The 20,211-nt window shown below is 47.5% G+C and overlaps 1 protein-coding gene across 3 annotated transcripts in view; it reads right to left on the reverse strand.

Moving 5' to 3' along the window:
- Positions 1–480: 480 nt before the first annotated feature.
- The window catches only part of TAOK3 (TAO kinase 3), a 74,331-nt gene continuing 54,600 nt past the window's right edge, over positions 481–20,211 (reverse strand). For all 3 annotated transcript variants that reach the window (XM_088532312.1, XM_088532310.1, XM_088532311.1), the window contains 8 exons: positions 12,693–12,827; positions 6,364–6,600; positions 5,687–5,815; positions 4,489–4,692; positions 2,525–2,764; positions 1,558–1,770; positions 927–1,109; positions 481–715 (listed from right to left, as the gene is read on the reverse strand). In XM_088532312.1, coding sequence (XP_088388438.1) covers positions 554–715; positions 927–1,109; positions 1,558–1,770; positions 2,525–2,764; positions 4,489–4,692; positions 5,687–5,815; positions 6,364–6,600; positions 12,693–12,827 — 1,503 coding nt within the window. In that variant the 3' untranslated portion in view covers positions 481–553. The remainder of the gene's footprint in view (positions 716–926; positions 1,110–1,557; positions 1,771–2,524; positions 2,765–4,488; positions 4,693–5,686; positions 5,816–6,363; positions 6,601–12,692; positions 12,828–20,211) is intronic.

Genomic DNA, 20,211 nt, shown 5'->3' on the forward strand with positions numbered 1-20,211 from the left:
ATAAAATTTTTATTTTTATTATTTAATTATTCCTGATGAATAAATACCAAAAAAATAAAAATAAAATAAAATTATGCAGCAGCTAGTTAAGGTAAGGCTGCGGATTTAGTCTCTCTCCCCCTGGGTTTGTATATAGCATCTGATTATTTTTTTGCTTGTACTTCCATTGATTGGTGGAAAAATGAGTGATTGCTCAAAAGCAACATACATCCACTTTTTTTTTTTTTTTTTTTTTCCATTAAAACTGTCTCCAAAGTTTTCACTGAAACATTTTTTTAGTCATTGCACAGAGACATCAATACTGTGACATACTATGAAAAAGACCGCCAGGAGCTGCCCACCACTGGGACTCGACACAGGGGGGAAAGGGGGCCCCTGATGGAATAAGAATATACAGGCACTAGTCCGACACGATGTCAGTCAGAGAGACAGAAAGAGAGAGAGCTCGCCCGGTAACATGGGGAATGTTGCTTTTGCAGGTTTGATACCATTACTTTGCTTTTGTTGGTGTTGTGTTATTTTGTTTTTTTTTTAATGGCAAAGAAATTTAATCTCATCTACAGTCCTCCTTGGGATATTCTAACGTGACCAAATTCCCAAAGCCCATGCGCATACTCTCCATGTCAAAGGTTTCGATCTCTCGCTCCTGCCTCTCCAACAGGAACTTGATCCTCTCGCTGCGCTCCTTCTGCAGGGCCGCGAGCTCCTCCTCGATCTGAAAGCAGCAGAGCGAGCAGCGCCGCAGCGGGGTTACCGAAAACGCCGAGCTGCCCCCATGGCCTCGCCAGCTCCTCCCAGAACACCCACCCATGGATTCCGCTTCCCGATTCCTCCAGGGATCCAAAGCAGGATCTGGAAACCGCTGCGCGTGAGGCGAGACTGAGACCCACGGCCACGTACTGCCCCGCAGCCCGCCCCAAACGTACCTTCTGCTCAAGATGCGCCCTGCGCAGTGACACCCGTTGCTCCAGCTTCTGGAGTTCCCTTTCGTGCTGTGCTTCTGTCTGCATCTTAATTTTGCTCTGATAGGCGTTGAGCAGCTCCATCTCTTGCTGGAGTTGCAGTCTCAGGGCTTGGCATTCTGCTTCTTGGGCCTCATCCAGCCGTAGCTGTGAGATCACCCAGTGGGGAAAACAAACAAACAAACATTTAAGCCTCCACCAGTAACCGCTCTGATGCCGGCAACACGCGGCTCTTTCTTCCCCAAACCAGGGGGGCTGCATTTCCACATGGCCCAAATCGCAGCCTTTGTGCTTGCTGCAGGATAACAAGGAAGGGTTTTACAAACACCTGCTAAAAACCACTCACACCCAGAGGCAGGAGTCTCACCCAAGATCCTGATCTAAAACCTCAGTGTGCGAGGGAGAGGGTGTCTGTTTTAGCACATGCTGGTTACAAAAAATAAAAGTGGTGTCTAAGTCAGCAATTTAAAATGCTCCAAACACCACTGCACGGCCAGCAGCCCGCGGGAAGAGCCGACGGGCTACGCGGATGGCGGCCCGAGCGCGGCAGCTCCTGCACGTGCCACGCAGGGACAGCCCCGGGCGCCACGCTCACCGCTTGCGAGGCCATCATCTCATTGATGCTCTGCTCGTACTGCTCCGCGAGGATGGCGAGCTTCCTCGTCTGCTCATCCTTCAGACTCTTCAAAATCGTCTTGTGCTCACTCTTTGGAGTTACTTCCAGCTGGTGATTCTTCAGTGCTTTGTACTGCTTTGTTTGCACTTTGCATGTGTCCTGGAACTGCTTTTTGATCTGCATTTCCATAGCCTGCCGAGGAAGGAGCCATGTGAAGGGCACGAAGAGCTTTGGGAAGGGCCAGAATCAGCGGGGAGAAGCGACTTTCCCAAGCTCTGCACTATGTCCTGCCCCGTGCCCGGGCGCTGCCACTCCATATGTGCCCACAGCCTTGGGGGGCCCTGGGCATTTCCATCTAAAACTCATCCCCCAAGGCATTTCCATCTTCCCCCACTCCTTCCTGCTGCTCCCCTTCTCTGGAAGCTCTTGCTTTCCAAAATCCCCTCTTTTACTGCTCCACAAATGCCCCCCCATACACTGTGTGGAGACTGCGAATCTGAGAACTGTTACGAGTGCAAAGCAGCAAAAAAAAGGAGCGTGCTCCTGTGGCTTTCCAGAGGAGGAACACAGGTCTGCAAGAGCAGCCCACAGGCTTTAATTAACCAGTAGCTGAACTGGGAGGATGATGCACAGGGCTCAGCACACCCACGTTTGCTCCATCACCCAGCCCCTTTCCATACTGACAGGCTGCCACGAGCTGCACCTTGAAGAAAGCAGAGCTCCCCAAAAGCCAATTCTGTCACAGTTTGCTAAATATTAGTCTATTTCCACCCAGCAGGCCAAGTTACCGTGGCACTTAAAGATACTCAGCAAGCTCGTTGCTGTAACAGTCTGATGCGCGTCTGATCTGCGGAAGGGGAAAGGCCGCACGGGAAAGCACACGGAGGTGCTGGAGAAGGGGGTTCTGTGCCCAGCACTGCCCAGAGGCAGGGGAAGCTGCCAGCACCTTGAGGTTCTTTGGTTGCTGCCGGAGCTCCATGAAATGCTTCCTGTGCAGCTCCCGCTCTCGCCGCTTGTTGTACTCCAGCTGGTTCTCGAGCTCGGTCTGGTGCTGCAGCCGGATGAGGTCCATGCGCAGCTTCTGCAGCGTGTGCAGCTGCCGGTACTCCAGCTCGCGCGTGGACTCGTCGTGCCGGATCAGCATGGCGTGCTCCATCTCCTTCTGCGTCCGCTTCTTGTTCAGCTCCTGCGCAAGGCGACAGCAAAGCACAAGAGAGGAGCTGGGTGGCGGGGCACAGCTGGATGTCTCAGTCACTCATCCACTCACACCAGCAGGTTTGATCATACCCAGCCCGGCAGCACCTCCACTGAGGGCCCAAACCAGGGGGGATTCATTCCTGCCTGTTCCAGTTCACCCCATAGCCCCTGCTGCTCCGGTGCTGGGAGCTCCAGCATCCCCTCGACACGAGTTAAGGTGGTCAAAGCAAAGGGGCTCAGCTCCAACACGCAGCATTAGGGGGAACCACGTTATCAACCCCCCAGGGGATTTTGGGCCCTCTAGTTGCAGCAGGTTTTGCAAAGCAAGGAAGCCCTCCCAGTGCCCTGCTGGTTTTGTGAGTGCAGGTAGGAAATGCTTCACTCTGTAGCCTGGGGAAACGTCCCCCCACGTTGCAAACCAGGAAAAGAGGAGACTCTCCAATTCTTTCACTGATTTCTGTTAATATTTCTGATCCAGCAGATTTAAACTAAGTAGTTACTTTAGGGAATTTCAATGACATGTGCATCATTCTGAAAATTAAGTCTCTGAAGAGGCTAAATGAAGGAGCTCAAGGAAGGAAGGTGGGTTTCCTGCTTAAAGCACACTCAAATACCATGCTAGGAAACTGAAATGGGCTCTCATCCTTAGCCCAGAGCTTGCTCGCACTCACAAGGGTGCCCGAATCTGAGTTTTTGGTCACTCATGCCCTGTCATTCATTTGCAGGGTGTCCAAGCTGAGATCTTTGCATGTGATCTGCAAAGCAACTGAGCAGCCCTGGGCACCTCTAAAGCCAAAGGAAGCTCTGAGCAGGTTAAATACTAGGTAATGATAAAGCTGCTGAAAAAAAACACGTCACCAGACTAAGGACATAATTGTTAGAATTTTTTGACCACTTTCTCTCTGTCTTCACTAAAACTCTGACAGTCCTTATGCAAAAAAAGAATTCATGCAGAATTCAGATATATTGTAATGCTTGATACTGCGTAAAGGTCTAGAAGAATATAGTAATTCTATCTTCAAGCAGTATTTGATTATATGAAGCCTACTAGGCAAGGAAAAAAACAAGATGTTGAATAGCTTCTAATGAACAAACTACCACCCATTCTGGGCTTTAAGTAGGGCCCAAAGGCGACATCTGACTACTTGCAGCCAAGCAGAATGCAGACACATAAGAGCCTGAATTCTGGTATTAATTTTTTAGCATTTCGTTTGGCACCCTTAACCCTCTGCCCCTTTAGGGGGAAGGCCTAACTCCTGTGGGTGAGGACTGTTCTGCTCAGTGTATTTGTCCCGTGTGAGGCTGTTTTAGCCCCTGGGTTGACGTGCTCACCCGACGCCCTCTCAGTTGTCCCACAGCTCTCCCACACGTGTCCCCAGCACCCACTCGGGCCCACGATGCAGCTGGAACCCTGCAGCCTCCCCTGAAGCCCCAGGAGCAGCAGGTTCAGGTGGACGTGTGGGATCCAGAGCGGGCTGCCCACACCTTGGTTCTGACAGGAAGCTAATTCTGTCACTTTCTCTCATTAATGAAAGTCACCACCCACCAACTGCGTTTCCAGATGGAATACCAGCACTCGAAACACGTTCCCTACATTTTTCTTGGTTCAGATTAGCAACCGAAAACATGAAGACCTAGTACCACATAACATATCTTATAGACACAAAGCTAAAGCATTTAAACACTTGGGAGAGGAATTGAAGAGTGCCCTACTTCCCGAATGTTCTGCTGCTCCATCTCGTGCCTCTTGATCATCGTTCTTCTCTTGAAGGAACGGCAGTTTTTGTCGTAGTAGAGTCTCTGCTGGCTGAGAAGATGGGCCTCCTCTTCAGCCTGTGTGTGCTGCAGGTTCTCTTTGTGTTTGGATATTCTTTCTTGCTTCTCTTTCTTGGGTGTGCTGTGGTCCTCATTCATTTCCTGCGTGCAGGCAGAGCCAAGAAAACACAACTTTCCTTAGGATCACGGAAACATTGGACTCTCAGGACCTTCTGCTCACTGGCTGACTACCCCTCTGCAATTTAATTCACAAAAGCAGGACACCAAAAGCCTGACTGCAGCAGCAGCTATCAGCAGAACCAGACTTGTCACCTGCCTGTGCTCAGCTCTGCTGTTTTTAGAGCTGTATTATTAAAAGGAGGGGAAAAAAAAAAAAAAAAAAAGAAGAAGAAAATAGAGAACCATCTCTAGATCTAAACAGCACTACAAAGAAAAGAATGAAACATCACTGAAGGGGAGGCTCTGGTGGCCCAGGAAAGAGAAGGGGTCAAAAGCCTCATCTCACTTCCCAGCTCCCCACCTGTTTCACAAAGCCTTCCAGCTTGGATTCCAGCTTTCTTTATTCCAATGGGATCTGAATACAAGCTCAATTCCCTGCTGAATCACAAGTGTAACAGGGCTCCCTTTTCTTTCTCCTTTTTCTCCCCTCTACATTCTTAACAGCAGATGATTTTGGAGCTCAGCTGGGAACACTGTCCTTAGGTAACACAATTTGCAATGGATTAGCTATGTACTTCATTACTCATTTCTTTATTCTAATTTGTATAAGTGATCACAAGGCTTTTAGCAAAGTGACATCTACATGGCTGCTGTGGTTCCTTAAGGCTTGAGGGGAAAAGCAGGTAAGGAAAGGAGGAAGGGAGTTCTCCATAATTCCCATTTCACCTCATCACTCACAGTTTCAAAGCCCCTGCTCTGCAGAGAACCATGCAGACCTCTCTAGCAGCCTCATAGATTATTCTAGAAGTGTTGCAAGATGCTCCTACTACCTGAAAGGCAATTGCTGGGAACCTAAATTTGCTTCCAAGTATAACAGTGTCCCTTAAAACCCTGGGCTGGCCCAGATTTATCAAAAGGAAAGTCTAGTTCATGCTCATTCCACACCCCTTCAACCCTGAAAATAACAGTTTCTTGCCTCTTTAATCTTTTCCTTGCAAAGCTTGTATTGTTTCTTCTGACTTTCTAAAAAGGTCGCCAGGTCTTTCTTTTGCTGAGCCAAAATCTGTTGCTGGAATTTCTTTTCATCTGCTGCAGCTGCCTTTGCCTGTAAGGCACAGAGAGGGAGAGAGAAAAAGGGTGAGGGAGCAGGTACCAAATGCATCACAAAAATCAACCTCCAGATGTGCAGTTTCAGCATCCCCTCATCCTGGGCCAGAGAAAGCCGCAAGTATTCGGCTGCATTAAACCTACTTGTAAACAATAAACCACAAACAATAAACCACAAAGCCCCCAACCATATATGAATTTCCTTATGCATCCTGTATCTCCAGCAAAATAACCCGAGGGTAAAAAAAAATACCACTAATTTAACATGTGGACTAACACGGGACTTTTTGAAAGACTGAACACCGCAGCGGCGGCCGTTACAGCACCGTGAGCTTTTTCATACAGCTATAGGCAACCGAGGCCTCCATGAAGTCAATCTTTTCTTCTTGGCTGCCCCTAATTACGTTACTGGTCCATGCCAGTGCAACGCCATCCTCTAGAAGGGTTTTAAGAGCTACATCTACAGCCTCTTCCCAGAGGCTGGGACAAAGCTCTGCCCTTCTCACTTGCCTGGTACCCCTCCAAGCAGCCTATATCCGAACCCACCTCTTTCTCCATCACAGCTACTTGCTTCTTGGCCAGCTTCTCCAGCTCAATGGACGAGTTGTTGGCATGTGTCTCCACCTCCTTCTGCAGCTTGAGGCGGTGCTCGTCCATCTCGGCCTTCAACTTGTTTTCCAGGGCGATCAGCTGCTTCTGGTGCTGGCGCCGCATCCGCTTATATCCTGACATCTGTTCCCGCAACTCGTTCTCCTGCTCATGCTCATGGATCTGTCTTGTAACCTGGTGGCAGGAAAAGAGAAAAAGAAACTGCTGTGTGGCCTTCGTGCTCAGGCTTTCTCCTTATTAGCTGCTTACCTGGAAAGCAGGCCATGCTCTGCTGTACCCTCAGTAATGAACATCCAGGGAATGCTGTTTCAAGCTCTTGGGCAGTGCCATTGCTTAATATCACAAACTCTACCAGGAAGCTTCTCTTTTCTGGCATAGATAGCCAGATCTGGTATTTGCCCCCCATTTTTCCAAGGATTTTATGCACATTTCCACAGCAGAAAAGGTCATGTTATGAACAAAGGAAGCAGCAGGTTACAAACGGCTCAGGACAGATCCACGAAGGTGGCTGCTGTACAGCCTTCCTCAGAGCCAGGACACACCCCGAGCGTAGCAAGGGCTTAGCAAACAGCATCCATTTTAAATAAAATGCACATCCATACATCCTTCCCTCCTTACCAGGGCACCACAGCTCCGATTCACTCCCTCAATACCTATCCCCCGCTATGAGCTGCCTCCTTCAAAATTTCTTGATAAAATTCAGGAGATGGTAGCCTGATCCCATGTTTTCATCAATCTGCACATATTCTGCTGAAGCACCTGCCCAGTCTCCCATCTAGCTCATGAGATGAGAACAAACCATTTAATCCATTTTCATTATTAAACTGCAAAATTTCATATCAACTCGGCCTTACTCTGATCTTTTACTACAGCCACAGCGGAGCCCCTACGCTCAGCTAAATTTACGCTTCATGTGCATGGCACTTGCTTTCCAGTACAATTTTCTTCCTGCTTTTTTCCCCCCATATTGGTTGCAACAGCCTCTCCCTTCTCTGGATAGCTGCTGAACCCCAGGCAGAGTTTGCTACTCAGCTTTACTTCTCTGCCAACAGATGCTGAAGTCCCATTCCTGCTTATGCTGGACACAACCTGCAGACACACAAGCAGATCTTGCAACCAACAGGTTCCCAGGACCGTGCAGACACACACACAGGAGCAAAAGCTCAAAATGCTATAAAAACGCTAGCAAAAGAGAGGCGAGGAACTTTGTGCTGCGTAAGGAGCGCTCTCGCCTACGGGAAGAGAGTTTCTAGGAAGGGAACAGTGCTCTGGAACGGAGCACCCTTAACCAGGGTGATCATATGGCTGAAGCAGATTATAAACCTCGCTCAGCTGAAAAACTCACAGGTTCCACACGGATTTCCAAGCTCCGAGTGCATGCATGGGAAAGGAGGAAAAACGTGCGGGCGTGCCAAGAATTTTAGGAGGAAAATGCAAATGGAAATGCTTCCAATTCGAAAGATTAAGAAAGTGTCCAAATCTGAAATCATCTTTTTTAAGAATATAGTCCCAGGAACTTCACATATAAAGGTCTGCTCATCACTTTTAAGATAGTCCTGGGAGCCAAAAAGCTGCAGCCCTTTGCACACGTGGATGCAGAGCTGGAGACCACAGCTCCAAAGGGGGGACGACTTCTGCTTTCACACTTCACACATAGGAAGCAAACAGCCATTTGGGGAAGATCAGCAAAGCTTCAGAACCCCAAAATTCTTCTTGCCTGAAGTAGCTGCCGCTTTCCTGCGGTTTGCAAGATAAGGACACCATGGAAGTCAGAAGGAAAAAAAAAAAAAAAAAAAAGGAACATTTCATTCCTGAAGATGAAAGAGCAGCACAGGAGGCTCCAGGGACCTTTGGTGGATCTAAATGTCTGCACTCAGCATGTTGGTACTAAGGACCACCACGCTTTGGGCCGCTGGTTTTGAGGAAACTCTCAAAAATGGTGATTTTGGCCAAGGCCTAGAGGAAATGGAACTTCAAATAGTTACTGAGTGTGACCAGATCCTACTGAGATACCAGAGCAGCACTTCAGAGCACCCGTGGCAATACATTTAAATGAATGAATGATGATGGTTTTGGGGAGGAAGCCCAGAATGACTGAAGAGCTTTAGTGACAACTGTAAGAAGAAAATTTGAGAAAGTTGCAGTCCCCCCTTTCTGCTGTTCTTAGACAAAAGCACTTCAAACTTTCCCAACTTCTTCACAAACATAATCCCATAAATTATGAGGGAAAAAATGACAGTTGAAGTGCTCACTGCAGAACATTGTCCAGAAAAATGTCAGGATCCTTTAAAACAGAAATACTGCGGTTTCTTGAAACTCTATTTGAAGCACATAATAATCAATCAGGTCATCAGCAGAACTGAAAGCCTGTATAAAACAGAACAGCTTTCATTAAGGTATGACATTTTCTCAGTTTCTTATCTCCCTGCATCTTTGGCGTACACAGAACCGAGACAGACAGATGCCTTTCCCAACCTACTCTCGCAGGCAGGTCCCTTGTCATCTAGAATCCAGGCTTACTCTTTTTTTCTTTCCCCCCCTTCAAGATTTTAGCTTTACATAAGGAAGTTGGCCTTCCAATTCCTCCTTTAGTACTGGCAGTTCTTCACACTTCCTCCTTCTACACTGCCTAACCAAGATACCAAAGCCTCTCCTAAAGGACAGTTATTCTCCCCTCTCAATGTCCAAATGAAAGACAGAGGCAGATACTGGGCAAGACATTGGCTGCCTCTCACAACAAAAGAATTTTGAGACAAGAAAGAAGAAATTCAGTATTTTTAGTGTGAAAATCTACATAGGCAGCAGCCAGGTAAGTCCCTTAAGATAAAATCCACCATGGGGAACAAAATGTCATTGATTCAGCAGAAGGTGCAGAGGAACATGCAAATGTGCCACGTTTTGAAGCCAGGCTGGTCTGATGTTATTTTAATGACCACATCCACAGCAGGTCGCTCGCACGTGCTCAGACAGTTGGTTTTCACAGACCTGGGGTGAGATCACACTCTCTTGCTGGCATCTGGACTTGAAACGGAAAGCCAAGGCCATTGATGGAATCCACACTATCTGCTGTCTCTCAAGTTTTAAATATTAGATCATTTCACTTGAAAACTGTAGAAGCAGCCATCAAAAAAGTGAATGAAGCTGTGGAGTCTTAAGGGCTCAGGGCGAAAATAGAGTCAGAAACACTCATGCACATATGTACTTGTTAAAAAAATAAAAAACAAAGACCTTTCATAGGAAAAATATTTATAGGTATAGTCGTCTTTGGGTGCAGAATCTCTAGCTTTCTTTCAAAATGCAGCTTTGTCAGCTTCAGGGCTTAAGTCTCTAGTTTTAACTTTCAATTTATGGACCACTGCTAATCTGCAAAATAATATGGAAATTCAGCAGGCATTTGATCTTCTTTGCAGGCACTGAATTTCAGTGCAACAAATATTGTTGCAGTAGCACTACTGTAAGTGATGGTTATTTTTGCCAAAAGTGCTATTAAAAGAAAAAGTATGGGGGTAGACCATGCAATGTCCAAAGAGAAATTTACCGAAACTGAAATTATTTGAGTTTATTTTTGGAACGGGACTGGTCTTCAACTTGGCGAGCCTCCTTTTGGGATACCTGTCCTTCATCAGGCTGCAACATCCTGATCTAAGGCTGAAAAATGAGGGCTTGAGGGCTCAGGATGAGACCTGGTCCCAAGCGGAGCCTGCAGAAGGTGCCACAAAGCCCTGTGATGGCCCCGAGCTCAGCGCTCTCCCTCCACGATGCCCTTCCTTCACTTTAGAGGGGCTCCGCACATCTCACCGCAGAGTCTATACCCAAATGTCCTTCCAGTTACTGATTGGGTGTCAAAACTCCCATTTTCTGGTGGTCTGGGTTCTCTGCAATACAGCCACACGCCCCTCTCCACTGCATGACCCTTCTGTGCCTGGAAAGCAGCACCTAAGTGCTGAGAAACCATGGCCAGCAAAAAGGACAGGGCGTGCTTGATATCAGGGAACCTTGTGACTCTGGAGATGCTGCTTGAAAGACAGAGTGTAAATTAAGGGGACAGGCACGATGGAGGTTTTGCTGGGGCCAAAGCAGGAGCAGCAGCCACTACTACCACCCCGTGACAACCCCTGGGCGCGGAGAGACAATCAAATACTGCATGGAAAACACTGCTGTATGGAACAGTTTAAGTTATTATATAACAGTTTAAGTTAATTTCTACATTTCCATTTTGGCACATGCAGAAGTGAATGAACAATTACTAAGGGGAAAAGCCTGTCATGCAATTAACAGACATGAAAAAAAATACTTCTGTTATAAACTGTGAAATGAACCCTCTTGTCTCAAAACCCAAACACAGAGTAACATCTCCTATAATGCCAAGGTGGGGAGGTTCTTCCTGTGAGGGAAGTTCTCCCTGTATGATAAGGGCAAGAAAGCTTTTATGGGGCACATACAACCGTGTGCTCCCTCAAGGAAAGGCCTGCTGGCTAAAACAGGGAGTTACCATGTGGGAATTCTCACCTTCCCCGAAGGTACGGGGCTGTGCACGTACTGCTGCACTAGCGTGAACTTCAGCCTTCCTGGCATGAGCCCAGATGTGCTTCATCGCAGAGCACTTCCCACAGAAAAGCTGAAGGAGGGAAGTTCTCCAGAAAGCCTCATTTCTTTCTTACCTAGTATTCACTTCATTATAGTCATTTGGTCACTAAAGAGGAGCTTTAGCAAATCCAAGTGACCAAAGCAGCAAGGCAGGCACAACCCCAGCCTGCAGGATGCTGCTGTGGGATTTAGGAGTGACCTTGGCACAGCAGGTATCCTCTCCAGGGCTCAGAGGTCCGGGAAGACCTCACCATCCATATCCTCACACCCATGTTTTTTAACAGTTCTCCAGGGGCTTCACCACGAGAGAGCCTGGAGCCACTCAGAGAGCCCAGGGACGGCATTCTGAGAGGGGAGAATTTTGGACTCTGCTGCCGAAGGCAGGGCAGAAGATGCAATACCTTTCCTCAGGGAGTAGAAAAATACAACAAATACTCTCATGGACACATATCAATGAAATACATGCACGTTTAGAGCATGGTGCTCGAGTCGGTTGTCATTTTTGCCTCCAGTTGATCACCCTGCTTTTCCTCCCTGGCACCGCATGGGCACACACTCGTGTGCACACGCAAAGGAGGAAACGTGGTGGGGCAGAGGGTCCCCCTGAGCCAGGAGCACTGCACGGAGTCCCCTCCTGCACATGTTTCTAGGTCACGCTTTAGATCGGGGGAGGAGGCGACCCAGGGGACACTCGGGGCCCGGCAAGTGACAGCACCAGGGCCGTGCAGGAGCTCACCTGCAAGCCAAGGCAGCGCGGGCGCTCTGCCCATTTCCATGGTGGCAGCGGCCACCTCGGAGGGCCGCGAAGGGGCCCCGGTAGCCGGGGGGTGGCGGCCGCGCCGCGCTCATGTCGCCGGGGCCCGATGATGTCATTACAGCCACCGAGGAGCAGCGGCTACTCCGGCTCAACACCCGCCCACGTGACCCCCTGCACCGCGGGGCCCGGACGGTCCCCCCCGTTTGGGGGGATCGTCCCGTGTGTTTGGGGCTGGGAGGAGGCTCCGTGTGCAGGGGGGAGGCGGCGCAGCCACCCGTGCTCCCGGCACACACCCCTCTCGCTACTACAAAGGCATCTCCATGAGCACATTTGCAGTAGTAGGAACGCGGCGGGGGGCCTCCCTTCCCCCCCGGGGCTTTTTGCACCCCCAGATCCCCTGTCCAGGGCCGCAGCGGCCCCCAGCACCGCATGAATGAATGAAAGGATGAATGGAGGGATGGCGAGGAGCCGGCGCTCCGGCCGGCAGCCTTATTGTTTCCAAGAGCATCTGCATTTCCGTAGCACGGGAACGGATTCCACACATGCACACGGAGACGTTTTAGGCACATGCGGATAAAGACGCCTGGGGACATTAGGGGCCCTAGCAAAAGCAGAGGGGGAAAGGGGAGGGGAGATGAAAAAAAGAAAAAAAAAATCAGAATTGGGAGAGGATATTGCCCTCACCCTTAAATTTGGGTTATTTGACATATCCTGGAAATACCCCCCAATAGGAACCCATGAATATCAAATGCATTCAGCATTTTACACTTCATGCAGCTAAAGCATCTCTCGGTGCAATATCCAGTTGCTATGCCAACGAGAAAATTAAGGGCGGGGGGGCGAAAAGGAGACATCCATGACCCTTTCCCGGACAGACAGACACACGGACACGATGGGGGCCGGGGGGAGGACGGCTGCTTACCAAAGACGCCGATTTGATCGTGGCAAAGCGCTCGCGGTTCCGGTAGTGGAGGGCCTGATTCTGCACTGACTGGGTAGGCCGCACCTCAGGCCTGCGATCCCTGTGGCCCACCTCATCCCTTATAAATACATGATCCTGCAGAAATGGATAAAAACAAGGAGAAAGTCCAGCTGTGCTCGTTCCTGGCCGGCTGCTGCTCTCTCGCCCCTCTTTCTGCACAAGCGGCGCTGTTTGAAATGCATAGTTCAGCTCTCGGCTAGCCCCTGCAGCTCCCACGGTACGAAATGAATAAGCAACACATTGCAGCCAGCGGCTCGCAGCGTCAGCTGATCGCTAGCGGGACGCCCGCTCCAGCCCCTGCCTCCTTTTCCTTTTTTTTTTTTTTTTTTAAACTGCCGGTATTACATATGTGCCAAAAACCCAGCTGGGGAGCGCAAAGCGACGCAGAGCGGCCGGGCTCCTCAGAAAGGCCGGGCGCCGCAGCGCAGCGATCCCTCCAGCGAGGCCGGGGCCATGGCAAGGCGGGAAGATGCCGGTGCCTTTTGTCACGGCGGCGGCAGCATCGGCCTCATTCCCTCCTCATGCCCTCGGCGGCAGGGCCGGCCCCGGCGCGGACGGCGGCGCCCTCGGCCGCAGGGCAGCGCGCGGCCCGGCCGTGGGCATGGCGGGCGGCCCGTGTGGGAAGGCCTCCGTGCACGCTCAGGGATGCTGCTGGCCGGGCACGATCCGGCTCCCTTCTAGCACCTTCTCTCTACAGCCCACAAAAGGGTTTTTTTCTTCCTCTCCTTCTCTCTCCCTTCCCTCCTCTCCTTTAAAGCAACAGCTCCCAGGTTTCCAGTGCGCAATGGCTCCCTCAGCAGCCACCCTACTTTGTCCCTGCACACTCTTGGATATACCCGAAGCTGAAAGGCCACGGAGATGGTGTTAGCGAAATGGCCGAACCCCGACGTGTGCCCCATACGGGCTGCACCAGTGGGGCACGACCGAACCCTTCCCCTTGCCAGCTGCCCCGGGGGCAAAACGAAGGCATGGCGGGGCCCTCGGGTCATGTCCGCTAAGGCAGGTAAAGATGCCCTGGACGGGTGGCCCGCAGGGTGCGAGGCCAAACCTCCGCAGTCAAACGCAGGGCAGACACCCGTGCGGCTGGGGAGCCCGATGGCGACACCGCCGCGGGGCCGATGCCCTCGGCTCCCGTCCTGCTCCACCATCCACCGCTACCTGCGCCTCCTGCCCTGCTGCCACACAAGTTCAAGTGCTTCCCGTATGCGCTGCTACATGATTTGCAGGAAAAACAAAAAAGCTGCAGAAGTACTGATACAAAGAACCATATCATGGGTTGATTTTAAGTGCTTTCAACCTTCCCCACATCCTCGGTTTTGAGTCTCTATGTTCCTGTCTTTATGTTGCTGTTGCAAGTGGATACTTGGAAGGTAAATGCCATCCTGATGCTGTTTTATGGGGCTTCCAGTTGCTTTGGGGTGCTCAAGAAGTCCATGGCAGAATGCAACCGCCCATCAAGAAGGCAAATTAACTGCCCTCTGTTTTTCAAACTGAAAAAACCTGGTCGAGGTAGGGAAAAATTCCTTTGCAACTAAGCAAACTAAAGCACCAAGACAAGTCGGCCCCCCATTTCAAGTGGGCAAAAAGCTGAATCATTTTCCCCAGTTTCCCTGGTCTGGTATCTAGAACTACTGACAGGCAGGCAGCTGTTACCAAGCCTCAGACATGCCTGTAAAACCTTAAAGGCAATATTTTTTTCCAGAAAACTTGCCAGGCTACCAGAAATAAATGGTCTGATAACTCTCCATGTCAAGTGCAAGTAAGCTACTCTGCTCCTGAGACTGCTAGTAAACTAACAACTATAAGAGAAATAACCTAGGAGTCTCACCTCACCAAACTTCCTCAGATAATGTGATTGACACCTGCTGAGACTACGTCCATCTACAGTTTTTGGTCTATTTCTCTTCCCCAAAGAAAACTAGTGCTACTAGATACTGCAAAACCAGCTGTTTACAGATGTGGGCCCAACTAGGAAATTTAGTTTTAAACTTTTAGTCTACACTTTCAGGAAGCAAAGATATGAAACTGGCATCTCTGGGTGGTCGACGCTTGATCTTTGCGTCTAAACAAAGCACTCCCAAATCTCATAAGGTTTGTGTCAGGGTCTCTCTCCACCCTAAATCTGCACTTCATGTTTTGTGCTGTTTTTAAAGTAACGCATCTTCTGTACATTTTTCTTTTTCCATCTATTTTCTGTCTTTACAATAAAGATTTGACTTATAAGCACAACTTTAGGCAGGCTCAGATTTCAGCTCATATTAAGGCTTTAAAATCTCTTTATTACAGGTCAATAATCTGGTATCTTCAAATTTCTCTCTAAGGGAGGCATTTGGTCTTCTGACTGTATTACCTTCTACATAACCAATTTTCATGTTGATCAGAAGAAGAAATAAATCTGACCTTATTATCAATGAGAATTTTTCTTCAAAATTTAGTGACAATAAAATTGGGTGGCCAGATACATGAATTGCATTTGATATTTACATTTGTTTTACACCAGAGGATTCACTAGCTGAAAAGGACCACCAATTTTCTAGACAAGTCAGAAAGGGAATCTCTGAACCAACTGTAGGAAGGACCTTACTGGAACTGCAAAGCAGTGCATAATACTACAGCACATTACTAACTTCTAAGAATTTCAAGAAAGAAGATAACAATGTACTATCAATCATTTTAAGACACTGCACTAAATGCCTCAATAATCTGCAGAGAGGCTTAAGTATCAAGAGTAGTCCTGCTTTCAAGAAAAAGCTTTATGCCACTAGCCTGCTATGCAAGAGGTCATTACAAACTTGCATCAGTGCCTGCATATGCAGGCCAAGACAGCGCTCTCACTCATTACCTAAATAGCCTTTACATCTCTTAATTTTTTTTCCCCAAATATGAATAATAAAAAACACATCCAGCTTTGCATCAGCTACAGTTCATGTACAAGCTACATGCCAGAGAACTCTCCATCCACAGGAACCAGCACAGCAGTGAAAGGCAGTGTGTGTGTGGATTTATTTGATTTAATGGATTTGGAAAGTCTCTCAGGTTGCCAGGCTATTACAGAAGTATGTTTTTATTACAAACATTAGGCAGAATTTCTGATGCTCAACTAAGAACATCCTCCTTTCACATCTCTTGGTATAAACTAAACTAAAAGCATAAGATTTCCTTGACAATTCCTTTTTTTTTTTTTTTTTTATTGACAGAGTTTCATCTCTGCAAGTACAAATGATTTTAAGGTTGAAGTAAATTTAACTGCAACAGCTCTGGATTGCAGTCGAACAAAACCATAGCATACTAGTTTTTTTTTTTTTTTTTTTTTAAGATTAAAACATAACAGCCTTTTTGCTATTATAAAGTTTTATGGCAGTAAAATAGTATCCTAAGGAAGCACCCCAAATCCTGCCATTTGGCATATTTATCTATGACAACAGAACAATATTCTTCGGAAGCCAAATGTACACCTACTAACATGCACCATCAGCTGAACAGATACACCATTGAATAAGAATTTGGTAAACATTAGCATATCTTACTCTTATTTCAGTACTAACTAAAGAGAATCTCAAATCACTTTTTGGCTGTACTTTCAGATGTAAAGAATTAAAACCAAAGACCACTATATCTTATGGTAAATGGGGCACTGAGAATACAGGTGAACTCCCCAAGGCCCTCACCTACACTGCACGCTTCCCGTGGCAATACTGTTGGTTTCTGCATGTGAACTGCATGTGAACACTCTTGCTTTGGGTCACGGTTCATAAGCGTCAGTCTGGACTTGTACTGCTCAGAAATCCTGAACAGCGACAAACAGGGACCCCCTGACTGTCCAAAATGGACAAACTTGTACAAGACTAGACATTCCTAACATCTAGAATGCCACAACGTCTGGACACCTGCATCCTCAAAGACACAAAAATCTTTATCCTCACTTTAATATTAACTAATGCCTGCATCATTTCTGGGCTACATGGCTTTGCAGCATACGCTGTGCTTGGAGTTCAACAGCTCTCCACCTCCCAACATTTTCCTTATTTCTTTTTGCTCCAGCTACAATTGGGTTTGTCACAGAACTGTCATTTACTCTTCAATTCTTAACCTGAACAACTGAATTAGCTCCCCAGGGGAGCTGGCCAGGGGAACGTATATCCATATGTAACGTGATTCTTGGGTGAGGAAGTACAGTTATGTAACAGAGCCTAGAAACCTGGAGCTCTTACACGACACAGGGAGGTAGCCAGCCTGCAACCTGTACAGAGAAAACAGAAGTTCCTCCAGGATCTCTCACTAAAACAGGGCTGAGACACCTGAGTCTCCTGTGAAGAACCTGCCTGCGATTATGGGATCCTCCTGAGGAAATGGTTTTTGGCTCTAAAAAGAGGTAAGACCCCAGGAAGGGAGGGTACAGGAGTTGCTGCCTGAATAGCACATTTTTTTTCTTCTAGGAGATTAGAAAGCAGCTGTAGAAACTAAATACACACTCCCCCCCGCCCCTTCCGTGTCCCCTCTCTTGCCTGGTGTTTCTTCCTCTAGCACACAGGTTTTCCCTTGGTGAATGGGAGTCACCTTAGCCCTAAGCACAAGCCTGGGAACACAGCAATTTATTGCTGCACCAAGGCTCACGTGTGGTGGCCCTTATCTCAATACAATGTCCATTCACATGTACTCTTCTGGACCACGCAGATCCCAAGCACCTCAGCCACCAAAAGGTAGTAACCCCAGTGAAAATGCACTAGGTCAGGCCCTTTACTCAGCCCGGGACCACAAAGCTGTCTAGCAGCCGTTAAAAAAGGCTGTTGTTTACAAATGCTTGCGCTATCCCAGCCTGTTCCTTATGCTTCACCTCTGATTCAGCAGAGTTAGTCACAGTGAAGATGCCTGATGCAGGGATGCTCCAAGCTTCTCCCGCTCCAGCACCGGCTCCGCAGCACGGGCAGCACCGGTGCCCGGGAGCTGCAGCATCCCCACGACCACAGCTTTGTCACCCAAGACTTTTACAATTGCACATGACATCCGAGGGCTGCGGTAACACGCAAAGGCCTGTGACATTTAGAGCTTTGAGCCTTTAAAAAACAGGCTGGGCAATTTTGCCTCTGGATGTACCAGACTGGATATTAAGCCATTTATGGAATATCGTCACATTGCACAATGCTTTCATCTGACCCTTGCCAAAGCAGCCCGGTGTCTGAACCTGTGTCCACAGAATGGAGGCAGCTGGCTAATTATGTTCATCAAGATTTTCTTTTTAACCTTTAAAAGGGGTTTAAATGCAAAGCAAAAGCTTAATTTAAACTCTGACCCTAAATTCTTTCATTTAGTTTGTGGATGCTGGATTCGACATTCCCTACCTCTCATCTGTTAAGAGGAAAACAGGTTGCTTGGATCACTTTAATCACAAAGCATAGAAATACAGTTAAAGCAAACACATAAAGTGATTTTTCAGAATAAGAAACTTTATATGAGCTTGGAAATAGAAGGGGATTTATGTAAATTTATACAGATAGATAGGTAGATGACCTTCCTGAAATATCTAAATCCCACCTGGTGGTCACTCTTACCAACTGAGAAGATACCTGCCCTGCTACAAGGAGCAGACTTCTCAGCCTGTTAGCTACTTTGTAAAGGCTGTCACTGTAGACTGCATTTTGTACTGCAAAAATCACCCTAGAAACACCTACTTTTAGTGATCTACAGCCAAGTTTTTACTACACATCTGTTGCCCCTAAGCGTGCAAGAGATCCTAGTCCTACAAAGCAAACAAGAAAAATTTCCACGTGGCGACATGCATGCTTTGCTTTTTGCAGAGTGCATGTGTTTTACATACAGTGCAATCACATGGCTGGGCAGCTATACATTCCCTGCCTGTAAAAAACAGCAAGTGGAGACAGAAAATATTTATTTCTGTTCATAATTAAACATGACCCTACACATCAACCAAGAGTTATGGAGATTTTGTTTGTTTGTTTGAAAGGCGCCTAACTGAATTAGACATCCATCTTAACTGAATGCCTTCCTCTAACAGAAGCAGTTATGCAGAAGTCTAACAAGACTGAATTCATAGCCTCAGATATTTTCTACATTTAAATTTATAGTGATTACATGGCACTTCTAAAGTGAAATGTTAAGTTTCAGGAATGAGAGCTCATTCTTAAAACGAGCAGGAACACTGCTTCCTTCACAAATGTAATTTATGTCTGATGGAAATGGCTCATTTCCCCCCCCCACATTGACTGTAATGACACTGATGAATCAGTAATATTATAATGTATGACTATTGTGTAAATCAATCCTTCAAACTTGTATTTTAATGCATACATAAATATGACTACTTAACAATGAGAAATTAAAATTAATACAAATTTCTGAAGCCTACACATACTGAGAAAGCTCTAACTGTAATCAGACTGTATGTAAAATCAGTGCAGTTATTCATTCAGGAAGCCTCCTTGGGCTGGCATGTTTCTTCAGAAAGATCTCTGAAGATGGTATTGCAAACGTATTTGATAGAGTTGTAACCCCCTGAAACCTATGCAGCTCATCTGTCAATACCTTTAAATACATGCATCAATCTTTTTCTGAAGACAAAAATTCTCTTCAGAGCTCCAGTCTGTAAATGTTGCAACATTCAATTACACAAATACTGTATTTCAGAGAAAAAAATATGCTAATTGTTAAAGTTACAGGCTTACAGGAAAGCCTGTAACTAAGAATTTCATTCTTCTATTGCTGCTGTAATGTTTACAGCAGCAGAGAATGTATATGCAGTCTCTGGCTATATAGTCTGTAGCTATATTTTGAAGCTCTTTCCAACGAGAAACCCAAAGACGTAACCTACATTTTATTGCCCACTAGTCAACATCACTGCTTTCTCAAGCCAAAGTTACTCTATTAAAACAGTCTCAGGTTAGATGCTGACTTATTGGCTAGGCAACATCAGCTTAATGTTGAGCACTAACAAAACTAAAAGTCAACAGATTTGTGCTGCAACTTGTGAACAAAGCAGACATGCACGGAGTGGCATCAAAACATACCTTGTGGGAGGGCTCCAAAGTCCTGCACACTTCCAGGTCTCATGAGGGAAATCCAAGAGCAAGCAGATTTTAATCACACACTGTGACTGGCAAACGGTTAGCAGGGCTGCTGCGGCCGCTGGTGACCACATCCACAGCCCAGTGCGATCACTCGCAGGGAAGCAAGGATGGACATTGCAAGCAGAGCTGAAGTGCACGTGCAGGGCTGGGGAAGGAGGCATGCAGCAAGTCTGTGCACCTGCCTAGCCACTGACAGCACTGCTTTTCCTTAGCACCCTCCTCTTTATTATTTTCAGAGATGATCTAAGTGCAGTGGAGCTGCTAAACACAGATCTCTATTGCAGCAAGCCAGTCCCCTGCGCTCAGCGGACGGCCCCGCTCCAGGGCACTCCTGGGCCCTACACAGTCGAGGCAGCGTGAGCAAGGGCAGGGACTGC

Source organism: Tinamus guttatus, unplaced genomic scaffold, assembly GCF_059628265.1.
Source record: "Tinamus guttatus ecotype Peru unplaced genomic scaffold, ASM5962826v1 Tinamus_guttatus_pri_ptg000459l, whole genome shotgun sequence".
Lineage (NCBI taxonomy): Eukaryota > Metazoa > Chordata > Aves > Tinamiformes > Tinamidae > Tinamus > Tinamus guttatus.